We start from the raw sequence: 22,777 nt of genomic DNA on the forward strand, positions 1-22,777 counted from the left end.
GGCAGCTAGTCTCATCAGTCTTGTTTTACTGGTGATGGAAAAGAGATGTACCGAATTAGAAAAGCACCAGTACTCATTTCGTAACTGCATCCCCAAGCACTTCTCAACAGAACTGCTACGGGTAGTTATTTTATTGTTTGGGACCTTCTTAACCATTAGTTCTCGTTCAACATTGTTAGCAGAATTTCAAAAAGATATGTTGAAATGAAGCATTTGAACCGCTCCCCCTTCCCAACACACACAAACCCTTTTTTCAGCAAAACACCTTGTCATAGTTGGCCCAGCTGTGGTAACGGTTCTGACTACAGCGCTGCACGAAGCACAGGAGTGCAGGGGGCAGCTGTGCACCGCGGCGCTGGAAGGAGCACCCTTGAAAAGCAAATACACGGCGATGCTGCAGGGGGTGAGTGGGGCTGTGCACGAGCCCCCTGCCCAGGGCCTGTGCTGAAACTGCCCGGGGCAGGCGAGGTGCAGGTCCCACCTGCCTGTCCCGGTGCCCTTCTCAGAAGTGACAAAGCCCACCCTGTGCTACGCCCGTCCCCAGCCTCACATTTCCTTACCAAGGGCTGCTGTGGCTGCACCGGCTGGAGACCAAGCGTCTGTGGCTGCTGCTGGCCCTGCTGCTGCCCCTGCTGCAACTGGAAGAAGGGGGGTGTTGAAACGAAGGTGCTACTGCTCGCACGCTGCCTCAGGGAACAACCACAACCCAGCAAGATGGCTTTTCGTGACTGCTTTACAGGCTGGGATCTGGCCTTGCTTACAGCACTGGTCACTGGAGGCCCCATGTGGGAGATGAGCCTCACAGCGCTCAGGTTCTGTTCATTGTCAGCCACACCAAGGCTCACGAGGACATTTTTAATATACAAAATATATATACAAGCTGGTGTATTTTGTTGATTATGTCAAAAAATAATCTAGACAAAATGCCTCATAGTTTGACAGGAACTGGCACAGATAGCTATTGCATTAAAACGAAAATATGAAAATAAATGCAACCATCAAGGGGCCATGGGAAGGATTTCTAATATAATTTACTTCCCCTGGGAGAAGCCCTACATACTTAGCTGATAAACTGATGCTTACCTCCAGACTAAAAATATATCATCAAATCAGGATAAAGATAATAGAACAGGTCTATTTAATTTAATTATCAATTTAATTCCAGTACATAAGGCCCAAGAGGGTAGATAGAGCGTAACCACTGCTTTTGTCTCAGTTCATTCAGCTAGGCTATTCTCAAATTTACATTTTCCAAAAGCGTTCTACTATCTTGAAAAACTGAAGTATTGATTTTCACACGTATGCCTAGAGCTCTCTTTTGGAAGTCCCAGACATAAGCAAAAAATTATTGCACTCAAGTGAAACCAGTCAGGATTAACAGCAGCCAGCTCCTCTGCTTTAGACTTGAATGCACATAGAAGTGAGCCAGTAACTCCATCCCCTGCTACAGTGATGTTTACATTCCCTGCAATGAAGTATCTCTTGACTTTGGTGCAGTTGGGTCCCTCACCTGGAAGAGTCTCTGCTGTCGAATCTGCTGCTGCCTCTGTCTCATTTGCTCCTGAGGCAGCTGTGCCGAGTTCAGGTTTGGATGAGGACCTGTGGTTGATGCACTGTCCAGTCCCCCTCCTATCAGTGAATTCGGCTGCAAAGGCTGATGGGTCAGTCTGGTCGAAAAATAAGAAAATAAAAAAAGGAACTGTACTCCATTTGTAAACAGAGCAAAAAGTTATTCTAGGAGCATTCAGCTATAAGCTATGACATTAGACTTCTACAGATTTAGAAGATGTTAAATTTTACAGGAAGGATATATTTCCAAATATGAATGCTTTTACCACTGTATTTTTCCTGTTTCTTATAGGCTACAACTCAGATTTATTTTCAAACTCAAGTCAATTTAGTGTATTCAGGCTGAACTCAAATTCATTCGTCTATTGCTAGTTATACTACCAAATTGGTCTTGTGTTTTCTTGACTACAGAACCTGAAATATTTATTAACGTTTAATACTGCACACTTATTTGCATGATATGGATATAGCTTATAGGATAGGGAGGGGGGAGCAGGAAATAGGACCCAACAGTCACCTTTAAATGAAATTTTATGCTCTATGAACACACAGGATATAACTGGGCTACAACCTGTGCCAAGACCAACTAGGGGGAAACTTGAGAGAAAGGCAAATTTATTGCTAGTTAGACCCAGCATTAGCTTTATTTTGATTAACTTTAAGCAAAACTTTAGACCTCTAAATCAAAGTTGCCATTAAAATCTTGCAATGTCACCAACTAGGAGAACAGCAGAACCTCACCGCTGAGCGCCTGTCAAAGGCTGGATGTATGCAGCAGCCTGCTGCTGGATGTATCCACTCGGCTGCTGCTGCATCTGCCTCAGCCTCTCCATCAGCGTGGGGCCGGAGTGAGCTGCTGTGTATGCCCGGGGGTTGTAGCTGGGGGAGAGCACCACGCCGCCGGGCTGCTGCTGCTGCAAAGGCATCTGTGTGCTGTACATCGTGTATCCATGAGGCATGCTCTGCATGGGAAACAGACAAAAGAGAGACTTCAATGTGTAACTTAACCCTATCTAAATTAGCTTCATTATAAAAGAAAGAGATGGCCTTTATCAAAGAACTAAAACCTGGCAGCTGGAAACAATCAGTACAAGGCAGGGTCCCCCATGCTGGTAGTGCCACCACCATGCTGGTAGTGCTTCTGCTTGCAGCTTCAGGAAGCTAAAATGTGGCCGCATGCAGCAGGACCCAGCCTGGGCTTTGCCCTCCCTCCCCGAGAGGCACTGAGGAAGAGCGCGGCTGTGCTCACTGCTGCACCGCTGCACCTCTCTTCTCCCCCTGCCCCAAAACCCCAAGTTCCAGAATGAATACAGCATAACAGAGGTTCATTTTAAAGCATTACTGGTGTCAATATCTCACCAAAAATAGGTCAAATTTCAGACTTCGCTCAGAAGTATGCTGGTCTTTACCAGCAACACCATTAGGGGAAATCCTGCCAAGTGGTTGTCTTACACTAGCTGCAGCGTGCAGAGAGCAGTCAACGCCCCAGAACAGGGCAACACCATTGCCCTAGGCCACATGCACGAGACAAGTCCCAAGCAAACCTTCAGCACGCACAAGCAGACTGGAAGGTGAAGGAACTCTGCTTAAAAAACATTTTTATGCACTCACTCCACCAGGGCAGCACAGTACCTGTGCTTGCTGCAACCCTGGGTACTGCGGAAGCTGAGCCGGGGGTCGGACTTGCGGAGTGAACATAGCAGCTTGGTCCATCGGCTGGCCCTGAAAAACACACATGGATCGGGAACAGCCCCTGTGCCCCGAGCAGCAGCCGCCCAAACCCCACCAGCGCCTGTAATAACGAGCCAGGGAGAGGCTTCACCACTTCCTTCAAAAAAACGGCACTTTGCAACTCCAAACGGTCTGCTGAACTGCACTCACAGGGAGATGGGAGAGCTGACTTTCTGATTTCTGACACTGCTGTAACACTGCTGCGGTGAAGAAACAGACATTTACTGAACAGGGGTTTTTGCAGACGCCCTTTAAAAATGGAGTTTTACAATGCATTTCTTGCGCTTTAGGAAAAAAGAAATAAATCTAGCTGGTCTTCCAGACAACACGGAATTGCACTGGGAACTTAGAGTGAGTGATTATCTCTAGTTTAAAAACACGGTAGGTAACTTTCTCAAGCTACCTGACTGCTAGTTTTTCCACAGATGAAGCAGCCCAAATGCTCATTAGCAGATTTCCTGATGACATGCAAAATATTTGTATGATAAATGGATATGCAGACATTTCCAGCTCCCAACAGCTTGGAAATATGCTTTGTGTTTCTGATCAGCAGAGAGCCTAGCTTGTTTGCTTCAAATTGCCTCCAAATTTATGCCAAACTAATAGCAACTCATTTAAAGATTGCATTAGTATGTTTTGAAACACAAGAAAAGAGGAAAAAAAATCAGACATACTTTAAGACCAAGACTGTAAAAAAACTGGTGAATGAGAATTTGCCAGAAATGCAATCAAGCCTGCACAGCTTTTTGTGTTATTGTGATGTTGCAATTGATCATTCTGAAAACTGTTCTACTCGAGGAATCTTAGTAGCAGACACAAGCTGGAAGCAATGGTGCTCCCTCCACTGAGCTGTCCAGTTCACCACCAAAAAATAATAAAAAAAGGCAATTGACTTTGTAATCTGGATATGCATACAGAGAAATATTGTAATTTAAGGCTAGAAATCGGTTTGATAACACACTGCAAGCAGCAATACCACAATCAGGGCTACCAGCCGGAAAAGAAAACAAATACAAATAACAATGGATAAAACCACTGAACCACCAGAGGAACTTTCCTTCTTTATCTGCTCCCAGCCCTTCAGTAGTAAACATACCAAATGGTAACAAGTCTGAAAGTGCCACCAGCAGCCTTACAGATCGGCTATTGATTTGGACTGGATTTGGAAATAAGGTCATCTGCTTCAACAGACCCTGGACACGAGCAGAGCTGCGGGGTCCGCGAGCCCACGGTGAGCACAGCAGCGCTGCCGCTGCAGCAGAGCCAGCCCCGCGCGGTGCCACCTGGGGCTGGGGTCCCCAGCTGGGGCTTCGGGGAGGGAAAGGGCAGAAGAGGTCACGAACCAGGGGCAAAGCCTCCATGGGATGCCACGGCGTGGGCACGGCACTTGTTTTTAATGCCTTCCTTTCTTTTAAAGCCGTGACTGACATAGCTAGGGCTCTGGTGCAGGACTCGACCACTGCTAAAGGAGCCGCAAGGGCCACACAAGATGGAAGGGAGCTCTGTTAACAGCAGGCTACGCTAAGCAGGCAGAAGCTATGCTAAGGATTTGTTTTAAAAACCAGCCAATATCTCAGGGAAAATTCTGAAAAACAAATCAGAGAGTACCAGAAGTGTGAACAGATAAACATCTATATCCCTAACTACTGCCAGGACTGAAAGCAAATTCAGCTGGAAAAATATCTGCCAAGCCAGATGGGGAGCTCTCAAAACCACCTGGTAGGTGAGGAACCGAAACGCTGAGCAGTCTGTACACCTTGCACACAGGATGCCCATAAAATACTGATCAGCTGAAGATGCATCTAGTGGCATGAGGGGCAGGGGAGAGTGCTCAAAAACTTAAGAATTATTATTTTTTTGAGAGAGATAGAAGAAGAACAACCAACAAACTAACAAAATAACCAATCATTTGTCTGAGCAAACTGCTTCCAAAACTCCTTCGTAAGGTGACAACCATGCGATAGATAAAGATGTAACTTGAATTCACCCAAAGGTAAACAGTGAAATCTGATAAAACCACGACTGATTTTTCAAAACAACAACAAAGCACAACAACAAAATAGGGCCTTAAAATACGCCCAGCAGTAACACAAATGACCCTGTGGGTTCAGTGGAAGTCGGTTTCCCCAGACAGACTTGGAGAAATGCTCCGTGGGTTGTTTTCTTTTTGTTTCTCCCAGTGACAGCTCACCTTGCATGCCACAAACCAGAATTTCTCCACTCATGCCCGTGGGTATAAACAGTGTCCCTCTAGTCAATGGAAAGTTGTATCAATGGAAATCGGATTAGGCCGTAATTATGTGTGAAAATACTAAACGAGCAGATGCATGATCCCAGCAATATGTGGTGAAATCCACAAATGGCTTTTGTCCACAGACCTTCTTCCCACTGTTTAAACACAGACAAAGCATCAGAGCTGCCGTGGGGCTGAGAACCCCAGAGCAGAACACCCTTATCTAAGACCACCACCCGAGGCACCGCCACCCAGGCCAGACAAGCACTACAGACAAATCCAGGAGTGAAATTTAAGCAAAAAGCTGTTCATCAGGCAGGAGATGGATCAATTTGATTCACTGCAGCACATGGCAACAGAGTAAATTCCCATGTTGTGAGTGAGAGCTCTGCATTCCCAAGCAGCAACAGCAGGGTTACTAAATTCAAAGGGACTTCTCCCTTCAGGCACTATTTAGTAAGAGGTAACTGAACATGCAAGCCAATTGCTGCAAGCCAGAATTGTGCATGCACATTAAAAAAAAAAAAAAAAAGACGAAGGGAAAAAAAGGGAGAAGAAAAGGGAGAAAAACCCCACCATTTCCACTCAATGCTGATGCAATGTTACAGCAACAACCCTTGTTCTCTTTGTTCTACTTACACCTTAAATTGAAACAAGCACAACTTACTGCTTTTTCATTTGAAGTGTGTGACCATATTGTATTTAGAATGCATTTGCTCTTCTGTGCAGTGTGTGAACTGGTAATCATACCAGCTATGGTATTGTACCCTGATTATGAATCAAATCTGATCAAATCTGACTTCAAAAGTAGGTACTGAAACGCTAACACTTATTTAGGTAAGAAAAATATCCTATGATGATAAAGCTGTCAGACTTCACCGCATACTTGCTGCATATCTAGGTGTGCCTGATCAGCTGTGAGTAGTGATCTCTATCCCGTTCTGCCATGCTGCCAGCAGTAACTGTAAATACTGCACATCTATAAAATACTGACAAACAGGGTAAGCATAAAAGTCTTTTTAAAAATAAGTTTTGTTTTTCCAATTAGTGTTTTTGACAGCATTGCAGTTTCCCTAGGACAGGACGAAAGTCCTTCAAACTAATTCCGAAGCAGCTTTTCTAATTGACCATATCCGGCAAACTTTCAAACATGGATATTAGGGGAGAAACTTCATGCCACAAAGACAGATGTCATCTCTTCTCTCCACAAATGACTGAATTCTATGAAAGTTTAGTATCTAGCTATTAACCGTTACTTATTTTGGAAGAAACAAAACACGGTTATTCTAACTGCATGTCCTGCAGCTCAGGAACGCACCACCAGGCACTATACTGCTGTGCCTAAGAGATGAAGTATTTTGGAAGCTGCAGTTTGCGCGGCTCGACGTGCTGGCTGGGACATGCTGGCTGTAAAACCTACGTGGTCCATCCTTTGCCTCTCAGCCAGCCCATAGGGCGGTGCTGCCTCAGCACCCACCACTGCACTGCACAGCGCGGCGAACGCCACCACGGTGGAAGGCAGCAGAGTGGAGCAGACCCAGGCACCAGCAGGGAGACGGGGGCAAAATGGGAAGGCGCAGGTCGTGCTTGGGTGGACATAGCATCAGGCTATCTTGCAGCTACTCTAATCTTTCACAGAGAGAAACACAACATTTTCTGAAGAGAAAAAATAAATCAATGATGCAGTTATTGGGAATATTTGTAAGAACAAAATATTCTGTGTGCAAGTATATTCACAGCCTTCCCGCATGCAGCCCCTGCACTACCTAGCCACGAGGAGTACCCAAAGCGTATCATTCTCATCAAAAGCAAAGGGTGCAGCCTGTGTGTTGAAAGAAATGCATGTTTGTGCAAAAGAGAAAATAAAGAGGAGAAAAGTTCACGATCTCAGATTGGTTACCATTATGTTGTCAAAGCCATCCTGAAGGGATACAGCAGAGCTACAGACATCCTAAAGGAAAAGAACACGCAAGAAAATAGCAAACAATACAGAGAATATATATTATTAGGCTCAGCTTGTTAGTACAGTAGTACAGCACCTTTACAGTGTTCACCTGAATGTATTGAAAGAATGCTGGTGTTCTGAAACACTGACAGAACCCTTTCAGGTGTTTCATGACGCTAATGAATCTCCATATTTTTATAAATCTTATGAACAGAAACTCAAAACATGGAAAGGAAACTGCTACCCACCGGAGCCTATTTACTCTCTATATAGTATTCAACATTTTGGACAAACCATAGTTAGTCATTTTCAAGAGCACAGCATGAATGATACAGCACCGAAGGTCAGAGTCCTTGTGGACTGGTTTCACAGAACTGTTCTCTCTGGAGATTTCATGAAACGCCAGTCCTAATAATTTCAAGCTGCACAGGTAACTTCATTCTCCAGCTGCTGAGATATAAAAACCAAAGAGGAAATCTTCCCTGTCTGAGCTCAGCCTAACAACCTACACTGCATAGTAATAATACTTACAAGTCGTCATCTTCCTGTATTTCCAAATACTACCTTCAGGCTTCTACTTGTCCAGCATTTCCTGCTCTAAATCCAGGACTACAGAAAGAACTACCGCAAATTCCCAAGGGCCACCTGGCTGAACCAAGGCACCAGCCATGCATGCAGGCGGGTGTCCTGCTGGGGCAGCCTGCAGTCTCAGAGAGCATGCAGAAATTCCCAGTGCCACCGGCACCTTGGGGGGCTTTCTCTGGTATCAGTATTGCCAGCACACGCTCAAACAAGGAAAGCAAACTGAACAGCCTGGTGAATTGCTCATTCATTTTATCACAGTGAAAGTTTTCAAATAACGTCCTGAATGAATATCCCCAAACAACCAATAATGCAAAAAGACGTACCCAGGAAAATGTACCCATCTGTGGTACTCCCCAGGATGCTAGGAAGGATGCCACTGTGTAGAGGTAGTTTGCAGACAAAAGATTGGTTTAACTTGGTTTACCTCAGCTTAATTTGCACTGACTTACTGCTGACACACAAATAGGGCTGATACAGACCTGCTGAGTGGATTGAAGAACACCCAACATGTCATATGTTAGCTGAGATACGCATTTGAACCTACCCAGCTGAACTTCAGTGCAACTGTTAGACTGGGCATGCCCTCATAACAGAATGAACCGTATTTTATGAAAAAGATCATGACAGACACTTTATTAAACTTATTTAGGCCTGGAGTCACATCTTCCTGAAAGGCTGTTTCTCATTACTGACAAACTGTTTAGGCAGTACTTCAGAGAAAAATCTAACCACTGTTCTTAACATTTCAGATGCTGGTATTGTTTGAAACCAAAAGGCAAATCCAGCATCCTTTGTCCTCTAAATGTGACAATGTTAAACAGCAGATTTCTTAAATGTGAGAATAATATGTTGTTTTAGATCTTCAATTACTACTTTTTAATCCACCTAGCCATAAGTAGTGAACATTATTTGTTTACTAAAGGCTCTTTTTGAAACCTGCATTCTATCATAATAATTGAAAACCAGATAAGGACATTGAGGGAGCGCCAACGAAACAGACACAGCGTGTGAGAAATTATGAGAATACTTGCTGAAAATTTTGATTATTTTAAGCAACCAGGGCACATCATAAAGTTTGAAGTCAAGAACTCAGCATAAGGACAATACAATACAATACAGATGACTGCAGTGAGGGTAGGAATGGGTAGAGTAGGTCTTTAAAAGTAAAAGCGAGCAGTTACTGGTTGTACCGCCAAATACTGTACACACATGTTGTTTATCTGGGATCCAAAAGAAAAAAAATACTTTCCTTGGTTCTTATGCTGTCAATTTAAAATCAGCCTGGCCATAACCATATTCTAAAAATTATCTCAGGCTCAGAAGGGAGTTGCATAACAGGCATGTGTGGTTTGGCACACAGCAGCAGTACTCTGTAAAAATGTTAGGAGAATACCAGCTGCTTCTAAAGAGCATGTGCATCCATGTGCACATGGAAGTGGCTTCTGCTGGACTTCCTGGAATTTTTAGGATATTTGTTTGGAGGTACATAGCACCATGTTAATTCCATCATGAAAGTCACTGGTGGAACAACAGGGAACTAGAGTAACATCAAGTAGCAGAAGCAAAACCCGATTTTATGAAACACACTAAAAATAGAAAGGACTAAAAGACCAAAGGGCAAATGAAGTTTAAAAGCAGATGGTCCTGCTGAAGCAATATTTAGGGTGTTACTGTGAGTGTAAATGTCAGCTGACTCTCCACCTCATGTGCCTATGCAGGGCAAGCAGCCCCAATACAATACAAAAAAACACTGTGTTGCTCTTCAGCCTTTGGAGCTTGGACAAACCTGTTGGAGAGATCGTGCCTGTGCTTGCTGTCTGAGGAGCCGCTGCTGCTGCTGTTGCTGCTCTTGCTGCAGGAGTTTCATCTGGAGCAACTGCTGCTGAGGTGTGATTGCATGGATAGAGGGGGGCTGCATCATGGTGCCAGAGCGTCGCTGCAGCATGTTCGACAGGGCTTGTTTCGTATTAGTTGGAACAAATGAGCTTGTTGGATCCAGTCTGGAACCACCTAAAACCCACCAAAAACAAATGTTTTCTCTGCCATCTGCAGGAAAGTTGTTAGTACAGATCACTGCTAATTCATCACCTCCTGTTTGATTAGACCTACAATAATGATGATAAACTCATCTCTGTAAAGGCAGACAGGGAACTGGATTAAACCAGATTACTGGCCTGAAATTGAAAGGGCAAAACAGCTTTGAAGACTACCACTTGTAAATGAGAATGAAAAGTAAAAAGGCTATGGGCTCCTACATGTTCTACATCAGCTAAGATGTTTGACTACTACTGAAAAACAAAATTTGCATGTCACATCAAAAGCATGATATGAACAGCTCATTATGTCAAATCATTTTATCATGAGATGGCAACAACTTACGCATCGGCACTACTTGAGAAATAACACGCACATATAGGTCAACAGACTTATGAAGGTACATCTTATACACGTTTTTTAAAAATCATAATTTTCTTAATTTTGTAGACACTTTCTGGTATTTTCTGAAGACTTTTATGCATCTTAAATGCAGATCTAGTTAGTATTTTCTGAACACTTTTATGCATCTTAAATGCATATCTAGTTATATTTGGAGCTTCAGAAAAAATATTTAACATTTATAATTGGAAACAAACTTCCAAGCTTCTGTGCATAATACCTGAGAAGGACAGAACATCTACTTCAAAATCATCTGCTGCCCACAAGAACATCTAAAATATGTATGTTAAATTGTATACACATTAACAGTAAGAAACAAAACAAGCATACAAAAAATTGAACACATATCTCAAATGCTGAAAAAAGCTAGACCACAGATCTATTTATTCCATCTAGCAGATGTTAAATTACCCACCATGGTTCTTAATGTGAATCAAAGAAGAAATAACTCCAGAAGAAATAACCCCAAGGTCACTTGTTCCTTTTAATCATCCCTCTCATTTAACTCCTCACTGAACTTCTACCAGCTTTCTTATAAGAAAAATCCATCAGCATCACAAAAAATCCACCACAAAATCCACCAAAAAAATAATAGAAAATCCACCAGCAGGTCACTTTTGTTCATCTACCAGGAGAGTTTAACAGCTTAAGAGACAGACCTACAACTGCTAATGGAAGGCGCTTCTAAATATGTCTAACTAAAGGAGTAAAACCAATGGCATCAGCCATCACAACCTGCTTCAGAGAAAGTTTAGAACAAAATCTCGTTGTAGTAAGTCAAATTCTATCATAGATCAAATTTAAAAGGCTCAGTGAGTGAACTCAAAGCTTACACATACCTGGTGGGAGGGGCTGGCTCTGCACAAAGAAACCGGGCTGCTGTGGCTGTCCCATGATGTTGTAACCCCACAAGGCAGACTGAGGATGGTGCATCATTTGAGAGGAAAGAGGTGAATAATTGGGAGGCACTCTGTATAAGTTGTTCTGTGGATATTCCTTAAAATACACAGTAAAAGTGAATGTTACTGACATTCATACCTTACTAACTCATAAATAATGCCAATTTTCCTACTAAATTATTAAAGGATAGAGACAGTTCCCATTGTCGTTTGCAATGATGTAAAAAACAGATTAAGTCTCAGGCTGCCCACAGGTAATTAACACTAACAACTTCATAGAGACACCGTCCATTTTTACCTTATTTGCAAGTACTTTCTGCAGGCTATAATTAGGTAAAGCACAAGCACAGATTGCTGTATCAGTTTATCAATAACGGGATGAACTTAACAGAAATACCAAAAAGGCCAGAAAAGTATGATAAAATTATACCTGTTTCAAACACAATACAGTGACAAACCAGCTGGATGCTGTCAGAATACTATCACATCTACGAGACATACAACTACATGGGCAGCACCGTGGAAAGGCTGCCATCGTGCAAAATGCTGCTATTGTAAATGTACCTTATTATTCAAGTGGTGCCAGGTATGTTTTTCAAACGCCTGGCTCTATGTGATTCTTCAGCTGAGGAACTCACACCTCAAAAAACATTAAAGCCAACAGGGCAAGCAGCTCAAAAGCCAGAACAAACTGCACAGTAAAATGGTTTATCTGTGTGGAAGAGCTTTTTTCAAATTGGTTCCTATTTAATGGGACCTGAGTTTGAACCAACATGCTTCCTCTCAACTTTTGAGAGCAACTCTCAACTTGAGCAGGAGGTATTTTAGAAATTGACAGAGAATCTAAGTGCTGTAATTTTACACCAAACAAGAGAAAGCACGTATGGAACCTGAATAATAGTAGTGAGTTAAAGTCCAGTCTAGCATATTTTATATCACATGCGAAGTCCTAAGCACTGTACACTGCTCTGCACTGATTCTCCTGGAAGTTCTCTTTGATAGAAATCCACCCTCCTGCTGACCTCCTCTATTCATTCCCTTTATTAGGACTCAGGTCTCCAGGTGGGGGACAATTTCTGAAGGTAGCTAAGAGACCACTATGCAACGTCAGATGCTCCAGCAAGGTATTTCCAGTTTTGCAAAGGGCATCAACCACTTACATCAGTCCTTGAGCTTGACTTTGACTTTCTCTTCCTGCCTTTTGTCTTCTTCTCGTCATCCATGGCATGTTTTCCCTGATCTGAGAGCTCTCCTGACTTTCTTTCTGGTTCCTGAGAGACAGGTGTGGTAGGCTCTTCCTCCTCCTCCTCTGGAGGAAGGGGCAAGGGCTCGAGGTAGTAGCTCCGTGGCTTGGGTTTGGGGTGTGTGTGATACAGGAGGAGATGCTGCTGCTCTTCATATTTGATCACTTTCCTATCGACACGAACTGTACCAAACCATGCCCAGGAGAGAGGGGCAGGATTTTTATGACCTTCAAATAAGTCCCAAGGGGACACTTTTTGTTTTGTTGAAACTTGAAGACCCTGTTTCAAAACAGAAGTGAAGTTAGCATTCTAGGAAAGTTGAACACTAGAGCAAACTACTTGTTTTTGTATGATTTGAGCCAGAAAATCTAGTAACAGTTTTTCTCCTCCACAAAATATATCAAGTGCATAATGGTGAGATTTTAACCTCCATCAAGGCTACCACTAGATAAAAGCAGTTACATTTCTATAATTTCTACATTTCTAATACTATTTGCTTGTAGCCATGCTAAATATTTCAAGTTCCATCTATTGCATTTCAGAGGAAAAGTCAAATAATCTATAAAGAACTGTTAATCTGAAGATACGCTTGCTAGAAGTTTACATATTTAAGCAAGGGGGGATAAGAATAAAAAGCTCCACCCTTCTCTCTTAAATAAATTCGATTTATATTGACAAAAATTCCAAACCAGCTAACACACTTTATTTTCCCCTTCTTTCCTGTCTTTTGTAAGCGGGATCACCCCCCAGCTTCCTCTCAGTACTTAACAGGTCAAAAGGTTTCCAGATCAAATGAGCTCTCAAGTGTAGGATTCTGCTTGAAAAACAAATACTTTAGTAAGAGCTGCTGCTGTTCAGCTCCAAGTCAAACATAATCTTCCTTTTTGGCTGATATCAGTCAAGAGCCTAGATTGCAAAATCAAGCAAGCTTATGTCAACACCCATTTCATTAGCAGTTACAAATTGGCCATGTACCCTGTGGAATTAATGAGGAAGGACATGGAGCAAACATCATTCACTTCTAGTTTGTATAGATGCTGATGGACAAACTTTAAACAAATCAGAAAGGTTATCCAAACTCCTGAACTTGCATGGGTGGCATAAAATGGTTTCAATTGAAGAAGCATATACATCAAAAGCTCTGAGGCTATTTGCAAGTATTGGTGAATTGTCAGGAAAACGACAGTTCCATTGACAGTGCAAATGCAGGGCTGGTGGTGCTGCTGTATCTTACAAGTCACACCAGGTTGCTCGGACTCATACAGCTCCCTGAGTGTCCCTCTATAAACCCAGTCCCGGTTTCACACACTCTCCAAGAACTTTCACATGGATCATGCAAGAAAAACTGTGCATGTGTATTTCAAACAGAAATATATTTGGTAACAAAAAAGTCAGTCATTTGCAACTGTTTTTACCAGTGCTGCTCTTACAAGCCCAGCATCGCTCAATTTTCACATCAGTGCTCAGGGAAAGCCTACTTGTTTAGCACAGATTGCATTGCTGAGGCTGAAGCTTTAGTAATGACTGCATTGGAAAGCTACACTACAGCAGAAGTACAATACTGGTTTGATAGTGTGTATAAATGCCTGCACTCTACAAGCTGTACCTGTTTGCTTGAGTTTCCCATGCATCAAAAAATCATGAAAAAAAATAGATGAAAGTAAACATTTACTCTTGCCTGTTTCTTATCAATGGAGTCAAATCCTGCAATTTTGTTGCCCTTGGTGTCAATCAAGGATCCCATTGGCTCACAGGTAATTATATCACATGTCTGCTTTGGCAAAGGGAGCAGCTGGCGAACCTTGTCAATGCTTTCTGACCGCTTGTCTCCCAGCTCTTTCTAAAGAATAAATAAAACAATCAATCAAACAGAAAGGGGGAAAAAAAGGAAGAGAAGCATTGCACTGCTTTCACTATTAGAAAATGTCCAGTTTCTGAATGAATCATTTCCCTGTACTTTTACTAAATTTAAACAAATGGTTTTGCAGAGCTGTGGGTTATGTTTTTTTGTTGTTGGTGGTTTTGTTGTTAGTTTCTGGTCTTGTGTTTTGTTGTTGTTGTTTTTTTAAGAACGTAAGTTATTATTTCATCTCTTGTTTGAGCAGAACATAGAAACTATATAATACAATTTAAATACAAATTCAGTGTCTCAAACGTGAATAAAAGTAATTAAGTCCCTTTCACGGTCCCTAAATATAATGAGAAGAAACTCTTAGTAGACTGTCTCCCCACCCTCACATTCCTATTTTATTTAATTTCCTTCTTTTGCTCCTTATTACCACTAGTGCTGCTTCATTCTCTCCTCTTTTTCCGAGGCCTTCCCAGACACTAGAAATGACAGGATGAAAAGTTGAGAATGTGATTCAAAAGAAATGCTGAAAATGATGAGATGTAACACTTACTTTTAACTTTTTCACTAAATTCATATAAGCCCTTTTGTTTTCCTCAGGCCCTCCTTGAGAAGCATTTGACAAGTCGGAGGCAAGTGTCCCGTTGATGAGAACGCCCAGCATGTCAAGCACAGTTGTGAACAATTCACTGAGAGCAAAATTACAGGTGTTACCCGAGGAATTACTGATTGCTAAGAGACCCAGGGACAGATATTCACAGCAAAAGGCACAAACACAGCTCTTTAGACAAGCTGAATTTTTCGGTGCTTTCTGCATGCACACACAACTCAGCTCGCATGCACAGGCCCCAGTGTATACATGCAGGTGAACTGTCAAGACACACACACAAATCTTACACACCGCAGCTCAGAGCTACAGACAGCACAAACAGCTAATAGTCATTAGGAACTACAGCTCCAATTTGGGAAACTGCTAGGAAAACATGCTTGTTAAGGAGCAGTGTAAATCGTGTTTTTAGTGCTTTCCAAATAGAGATGTCCCCCTGCTGAGACCAGCACTGAGCATGTAAGTTGCACTCAAGCAGTAATATGGTAATAATAAGAAAAATATAACAGTAACATCCATGCAATCTAGACTTAGAAGCACAAAGGACATTGATTAGCTTGTTTTAACAGTGCAGACATACTTGTTGGTCTGCATATCAACAGTTCCTGAAGTGATTATCTGAAGGAGCAGAAGTGCCCAGTCTGTGGTCCACTGGGTACTCCTCTGCACTGTATCAAACATGCCACCTACCTGCAAAACAACACAGCAGATAGCAGAGCTCTGCATGTATCTCACAGGTGCATGCTTCCTCATCACGTGTTACTTATGAATAAAACTGCCATCCAGTCCCATGTGTGCTGACTGCCACTCTGGTGTACTGAGCTTAAATAACTTTTTCTCCCCACCCCATGCTTTCAGAAAAAAAGCTTCTCCTATGAAGGAACTAGAGAAAAGCAAAATAGTACTGCACTGCTCCTTCAGTTTCCTATCTTCACTTCCATATTTGACACAACAAATTTAGAAGTGTATGAAAAGATTCTCAGAACTGAAAAAGTACTGAAGTAAAACCTTTTGGTTATTGCTTTCCCCACATACAAAAATTAGACAATAAAATCCACTGCATAGAGAAAAGGACCTGAAGAACAAGATAGCATTTACTGAAAATAAAAATTGCCACATGCTGTATTTGACCCCTCAAACAATTTTTCACAATTCCTACCAGTATTTTATGATACTGTAAAATATGCCTTTTCTTTGAGAAGGAGCCATTTCATCAGAACTGTTCCTGCAAAGGATTAACCTGCATCAACACAAGATACCTGCTCAGGTTATGACCCTGATTTCCAGACCAGTCAGAATAGAGCCCAAACCCCACATTTCAAAGATACAACACTTCTAGCTAAAGCAAGCACAGCTCAAGCCTTCAGACAACTCTGTAAAGCAGAAAATATCTCCCTATTACACCACAGGATGCCTAAGGGAGCTAACAGCAAACGAACACTGCTCTGTCCTCACTGGTGCGCTGCAGCCCAGGGTCCTCCTGCTCTACCACAATGCTACTATCAGCTTTGCTGGTTTGTGTATTACCTCTGCACGCAGTATCTGCTTTGAATCATCTTGCCTGTTTCCCATTTTACAACTTTCCAAAAATATTTTTTTCATGTTTATAATCACACTAAATCCTTCACTCTTTATGCCTGTAGTCGTTTCACTTCACAATTCTTCCCAATGCTTAAAGCTTATTTCTACATTGTACCTTGCTCAAGAAACACAGAGACTGTTTCAAATCTCAGTACCTGCTTTTAGCTCCTACACCTTGTTGAGTTTATGTCTCAGATTACTCCTTGGACTACATATGTAGTTTATTGTTTACAAAAGGATAAAATCTTACTGCTTTAGTAATAAACCACTTATTACCCATACCAAGCATTGGCTCAATTCCCCCTGCCCTGAACCAGTGGCAGCACCTGGTTTCCCCCTCCGGTTGCACCTGAGCAGTTTCCAAAGAGCTGGGAGAAGAACAGTGCTGCAGTATTACTTCTACCTTGGAGCTCCCTCACTTGGCCTTACACATCATCTCTATACACCTACGTCACTGTGCTAAACAAGCTGCAGTGACCCTGACATCTAGTACAGAATTTTCAGGAGATGTGGGACATTGAAGGACTCGATGGAAACTTTCTAAATTGATTAATATCCAAGTAGAGGCAACTGAAATTGCACATGTAAATTAAACAGCCAAATATTACATTTCCCAAGACATCCAAAAATCTCAAGTATGCTGCCTAATTCCATAAAAGCCTTGCTTGTCACAAGACGATAAACCAGCCCATCAGTAGACAACAACCTTCAGTGTCTACAAAAAGGTGATACAATATCTGACATTCCAGTGCCACTGAAAGGATGAAAGCAGCACAAAAACAAGGTGTGAATTGGGCATAGGCTGTCCTTCCTACTCATTTTATATGAAGAATGCCCAAACACTATGGCCAGGAAGCATCAGCTGAAACAAGAGAGATGGGAAAAGCAGAGACCCCCCTGTGATGCCACGCTGAGGCACAGGGAACACTAATGGCCTTTGCTGCCCCCATGCCCCATGCCAGGAGCTTGTCAGGAGCCTCAGCTCGTGCCCATAGCCCTGCCTAGAAATCCCAGCCCAGGGTTGTGTCTGACCATGCCTCTCTCCTCACCAGGCCTGATCCTGACACCCCACCAACAGGCTGACAGCCCGGTATGGCCTCAGCCTGTCCCGGTCCTGGTGGAGGTGCCAGGTGCCCAGGGCTGGGATTTCCTGCGGGAGCCCTGGCCCCCGCACTGCCCAGACACAGTAGTTCTTGCACCTTACCATGTACTTCAAGTAGCTGCTACATCTCTTTATACCAACAGAAAAGCACGTAAGTTTTTCTTACCAAATTAAGACGAAGTTGTAAGGCTTCATGCATCATTTGTCTAGCTTTAACATCATCCTGGTACCGTTCTTCCCTCCAGTTACTAAGGATCTAAAAGAAACCATTTGAATAAGGTTGTTTTCTCCCTGTAGAGGAATTTTCTCCCATTCAAGTTTAAGTATGTGTGACCATTACCTCTTAAGGAGACATAAAAGATTATTAACATTTTAACGTCATGCCTGTTCAAAGCTCAGAACAGATTAAATAAAATAAAGGAGGGTAAAAACTGAATTTATAAAGGGTTGATACTCTGCTGTTAATAATGTGACTAGGTCTTCCTGTTGTAGCAAAACAAAAATAAGGAGATTCATTATACCTTTATTAAAAATAGAGTTTCAAACATCCTATTTAACTGCTCACCACATATATATAAATGGATCTCTTGTACTGGATGCAGCTTCCCAAGAGAATCGTGTTGGGTGCTCTGGATGAGAAATGACCAAAGCCTTATGGAACCTGGGCCAGCTGCATTTCAGAGGAGAAACCATACCTCTGAAGAAGAATCCAAGTGGCAGTAATACCAGGGAAAAAAAAGATCAAAGGAATGAATTTAACTAGGATGTGGACCAAAGTCTGAGCCTGGACCTGCAGTGAGAGGCAGTATGAGCAAATAACACCCCTACAAGTATCAATTTTCACTGCCACAGTGAGAGAAACTAGAGACAGAAAAAAGGAAACATACTCCCACTATGCTGGGCACTGCATATGTTCATTTAGAGGACAGTCTCTAGGAGCCTGTAATATTCATGTAGGCTACAGCATCAACCAGATGGGAACAAGGAGGCTACAGGAGAATCAGAGGTTGTGAATGAGCATAAGTGAAGGAAAAGTTGTAGGGATAGTTTCTCTGGGCAATAGGCCAGTTTGGGACTTACTAGTATTAAAACAAGCAAACAAACAAGAGCAAAACAAATAAACAAACAAAAAACCTCACAACATAACTGTACTAACTGGAGAAGATGAAAGGTTTTCCCAAAGTTGTAAAGTTTCAAATTTATAAAAACTTTTTTATGATCAAGCTAGAGATTGAGAAGACTCCTCCTCTCAGGACAAGCAACTGTTGCTGTGTTTCCTGGAAAGAACTGAAACCAGACTCCAGTTCAATATATTTTTCTGTAACAATTAAAAAAAAATAATAATTTACTCTCATAAATTGATAAAACACTTCCCCATTCTTTCTTCCTTGGACTGTTCCTTTCAGTAGGCCATGCACTATAATTTTCCTGGATTGAAACTGTCCTATAAACATAAAACTGATGACACAAACATCCAGTGAAGGGTGCTTATGGTTATGTGCTTGTTTTACCTGATTAACTTGATTCTGCAGTGATGTTAGGAGCCCTTCCCGTTGCTCATCCTGTCCCTTAAGGCAAGTAAGTACCAAAGAAAGGAAAGGTTGCTGACTCAAAAGGGACATGCTTTAAGAGAAGCAAACACAGAAGTCAATTAGTAACATTATTTTAATACCCCCCCCAATCTTCACCACCTTCCTTGTTTTGTCTATTTTTTCCCTCTGGAAGTGGCATTGCCTGCATCTATGTCTGTTTCTGTTTTAGTAAATTAAAGCCTCACATGACAAATTAAAAGAACATGCACATAAATAGGAAGAGCACCAGCCAGTATAAATGCACACATTATACGTGCCACTACTGAGAACCCACCCAGCTCAAGGCATTGAATGACCAAGAATTGCATGGACACTTGAAGGCCTGACTCAGAAACAGAACATGTTATTTGAAGACTACTTTCATTAAACAGGGATATAATTGCAGGGGAGACTAGGCAGCTGAAGTTTCTAATCCATGTTAGTGATCTGAAGTGAATCCCAAGGTTCCCCTACAAGCACTGATTAGAATGTAAGCCACCTAAATTCCACTTAAATTTTAACATGGGTTTAGTGTATGTAAATTGAGATGCAGCTTTAGATGCAGCTTTTTAGGAAACTTTGTAAGGGCTTTCAGAATACACACATACATACATATAGTAATGGGCATCCATTATGAACGTAAAATTTAGACAAACTGAAAGAAACAGACAAATCTGGAACTACAACATGTAAAGTAGAGAGAAGTCAAAAATGTCAGCACAGATATTTGAGTAACAGTTCATGCAATGGTTTTTACAGTTTTAGGTATGTAAGCTCCTAGAAAATTACATGCATCCTTGAACACAATAGACATATCCATGCATACACACACACACATTTATTTTAAGTTTTCATGTCAGCAGTTATTTTCATTTGGCATTTATCTTGACTTCAGCAATTTATGTGACAACTAGTATAAAGGAAAGGCAAAATCTCTAGGTTCTGTAAAACAAGCAAATTAGAAAGTCTGCACTTATGGAAGTCATGTTAAACAGGTTTTTTGTTTGTTTGTTTGTTTTCGTATTTTAGGAACAGCATGACAGGAACACGTGTTCATTTACTGATTTGTTTCCATAGGAAAAATTTACAACTTGCAAGATAACTATTATCACAATTGTTATCCTTGCTACACAAAGTGGAGTTTGAAAAAAGATACAATAGATATGCTGTGTAAGATTTTGTCACTAACAGAGTAGTAAAGTTTGTTTTTGATTGAGATCGAAAGGTTTCAAAAGCCCCCAGTGAAGTCATTTATTGTTGCAACTATAATAATGTTGTAAATGCTTTTACTTCTGTGCATGAGACCTGTCATGGAAGAAGGGCTCAATAGTTTCTACAGGATTTTATTGTGGTTTGAAAGGATTCTTGTTTTAGGTTTTCTAGGCATGATCTTTCCCATACAAAAAGAAGGCAGAGAGAGGTTCCATGTTCCATTTTACTGATGCAAAAAAACTGGCAGATTGCAAGAGAGCGAGTGAATAACAGAAGAGCGCTGAAATACCCAGAAATACCTGGCAAAGAGATCAGTAAAGAAAGATGTCATTTTTGTGTATCAGTGGAGCAGGCAGGTACTACAAATGAAGCAGAAGGACGAGGAAGGGGACAAGGAAGGATTGAATTCAAAAACTGAACATGGCAAACCTCTCTAGACTGATATATTTCTTACATGAGAAGCTTCTTAAAGAAAGGACACAGATGAACTAGGAGGGTCCAACGTGACACAGAGTAACAGGCATGTGGCAATTATCAGGGAAAGAAAAATAATAATAAATCTTTTAATCCCACAGGTAAAATAAGCTAGTTGGAAGAGGATGAAAAATAGCAGATTTAGAAGGTTCTGCGGAACTTAATGACAACCATAAGTCAAAAACCAATACACACAACACAGATTTAAAAGAGTACTATAAAGTGGTAATGCCCAATTATTGGTCCCTCATTCAGGGAAAATATACAGCATGGAAAACATCAAGGATGAATAACAATGCTCACTAATAACACAAGAACAATAAACTTATAGTGGTATCATATGTAGCAGTCAAAAAACATGAGCCTTTAAGAAGTGATTTACTTTCTCTAACAAGCGCACTTTGGAAGAGCTTTCCAAGAAGAAAGATGGTCAGTATTTGAAGCTAAGAGGCTTTGTTGTGTAGAGTGTTTAACGTAATTTACATCATAACTAGAACAAAGTAAAAACAAATAATAAACACTGTACAAGGATATTTTACTAAATGAAAAATCAATAACTATTAAATCATTAAAATTCTCATTGGTTTGGAAAGTTAGAGATGAACTTCAAGCTCCACTGCTCCCCACAGGAATTAAGTGACACCTTAGGACAGTTATGGTAAATTACTGGCAAGGAAGTGGCCTACCGCCATAGAAGGGAAGACACAACAAGCCCTCTGATTGTCCTTTTTAATTTCCAACATTATCCATCAGCAAGCTGCAGAATAGCCACTGAAAGATGTGTTACAAAGCTTTCACATTTTGTCTTCTGAAACCAATGGCATTTTTCAGACCAAATGAAACCTGAAACCTGTCTCGGTTTGATAACTTACTGCTTCAAAGAAGTTAGCCAATGAGGTCTTGTGAAGCAAAACCCCAGTGCCCAGTATACCCCTCCTTCAAAAATACCCTCCAGCTCTGTTTACAGAGATCTCCCAAGGTCATACCTCTTTTGCTTCTGTCTATCTCTTTCCTTCTTAGAAGATGACCCCAAATGTTGTCCTTTCTCCAGCTCCTCTCCCGCAGCTTTCAAGACCCTACCTTGGACTGAGGTAGGCAGTTTTGCAATCAAGGGAGCCACCAGCCATACTCCTCGCCGCTCAGAAGAACTAGAAACAGAGCAAATGTATTTCAGCCAAAATATCCATGTAGTTTTGCAACCAGTACTAGCTGTTAAAAAACTGAACTGCTTTAATAAAGCAGTTGGCACAACATGTCTGGAGTAACTAGTGTGGACTGAACAACCATAATTTCTGGTTTCCAAAAATTCAAGATTAGCAACTATATTTATTGTTAAACAAAAGTAAATAGAAGTAACCTTCAGGTAACTAATTTCTGTACATTCCTGCTTCAAGTGCAAAAAATCTAGGCAATCTATGCACAATTAAGCATCACGTTGGCTAAAATAATTAAAAAGGTGCTACAGAAAATACCTTAGGAATGTCTTTTTACCATTCTGTCTTGTATTACTTGTGTCAGCATTTCCAACAGAGTTTGGATTGAAGAGGCCTATACCAGAGTTAGAAGAGTTATTGTTTAGATCAGCGGATTGCTGAAACACCTCTATTGTCGCCTTTGCAATATTATCCAACAAGCTGTTCATTTCAGCCACAGACCCAGAACCCTACAGTAAAACATAAGCAAACTAGCACATTCATGGTATGTTTGCTCATGGACTACGTTAAAATATAACATTCTTA

General features: G+C 41.5%; 1 protein-coding gene across 1 annotated transcript in view; it reads right to left on the minus strand.

Annotated features, from left to right (window-relative positions):
* MED12L (mediator complex subunit 12L) overlaps nt 1-22,777 on the minus strand; it is a 133,455-nt gene that overhangs the window by 5,460 nt on the left and 105,218 nt on the right. The window contains exons 29-43 of the mRNA XM_035335224.1: nt 22,511-22,701; nt 22,025-22,186; nt 19,293-19,404; nt 17,948-18,037; nt 15,679-15,788; nt 15,045-15,180; nt 14,315-14,482; nt 12,559-12,921; nt 11,339-11,495; nt 9,850-10,073; nt 7,434-7,484; nt 3,202-3,291; nt 2,311-2,531; nt 1,511-1,667; nt 561-638 (exon numbers count right to left, since the gene is read on the minus strand). Of these exons, the coding sequence (XP_035191115.1) occupies nt 561-638; nt 1,511-1,667; nt 2,311-2,531; nt 3,202-3,291; nt 7,434-7,484; nt 9,850-10,073; nt 11,339-11,495; nt 12,559-12,921; nt 14,315-14,482; nt 15,045-15,180; nt 15,679-15,788; nt 17,948-18,037; nt 19,293-19,404; nt 22,025-22,186; nt 22,511-22,701 (2,310 nt within the window). The remainder of the gene's footprint in view (nt 1-560; nt 639-1,510; nt 1,668-2,310; nt 2,532-3,201; nt 3,292-7,433; nt 7,485-9,849; nt 10,074-11,338; nt 11,496-12,558; nt 12,922-14,314; nt 14,483-15,044; nt 15,181-15,678; nt 15,789-17,947; nt 18,038-19,292; nt 19,405-22,024; nt 22,187-22,510; nt 22,702-22,777) is intronic.

The sequence above is a fragment of the Oxyura jamaicensis genome, chromosome 9 (assembly GCF_011077185.1).
Source record: "Oxyura jamaicensis isolate SHBP4307 breed ruddy duck chromosome 9, BPBGC_Ojam_1.0, whole genome shotgun sequence".
NCBI lineage: Eukaryota > Metazoa > Chordata > Aves > Anseriformes > Anatidae > Oxyura > Oxyura jamaicensis.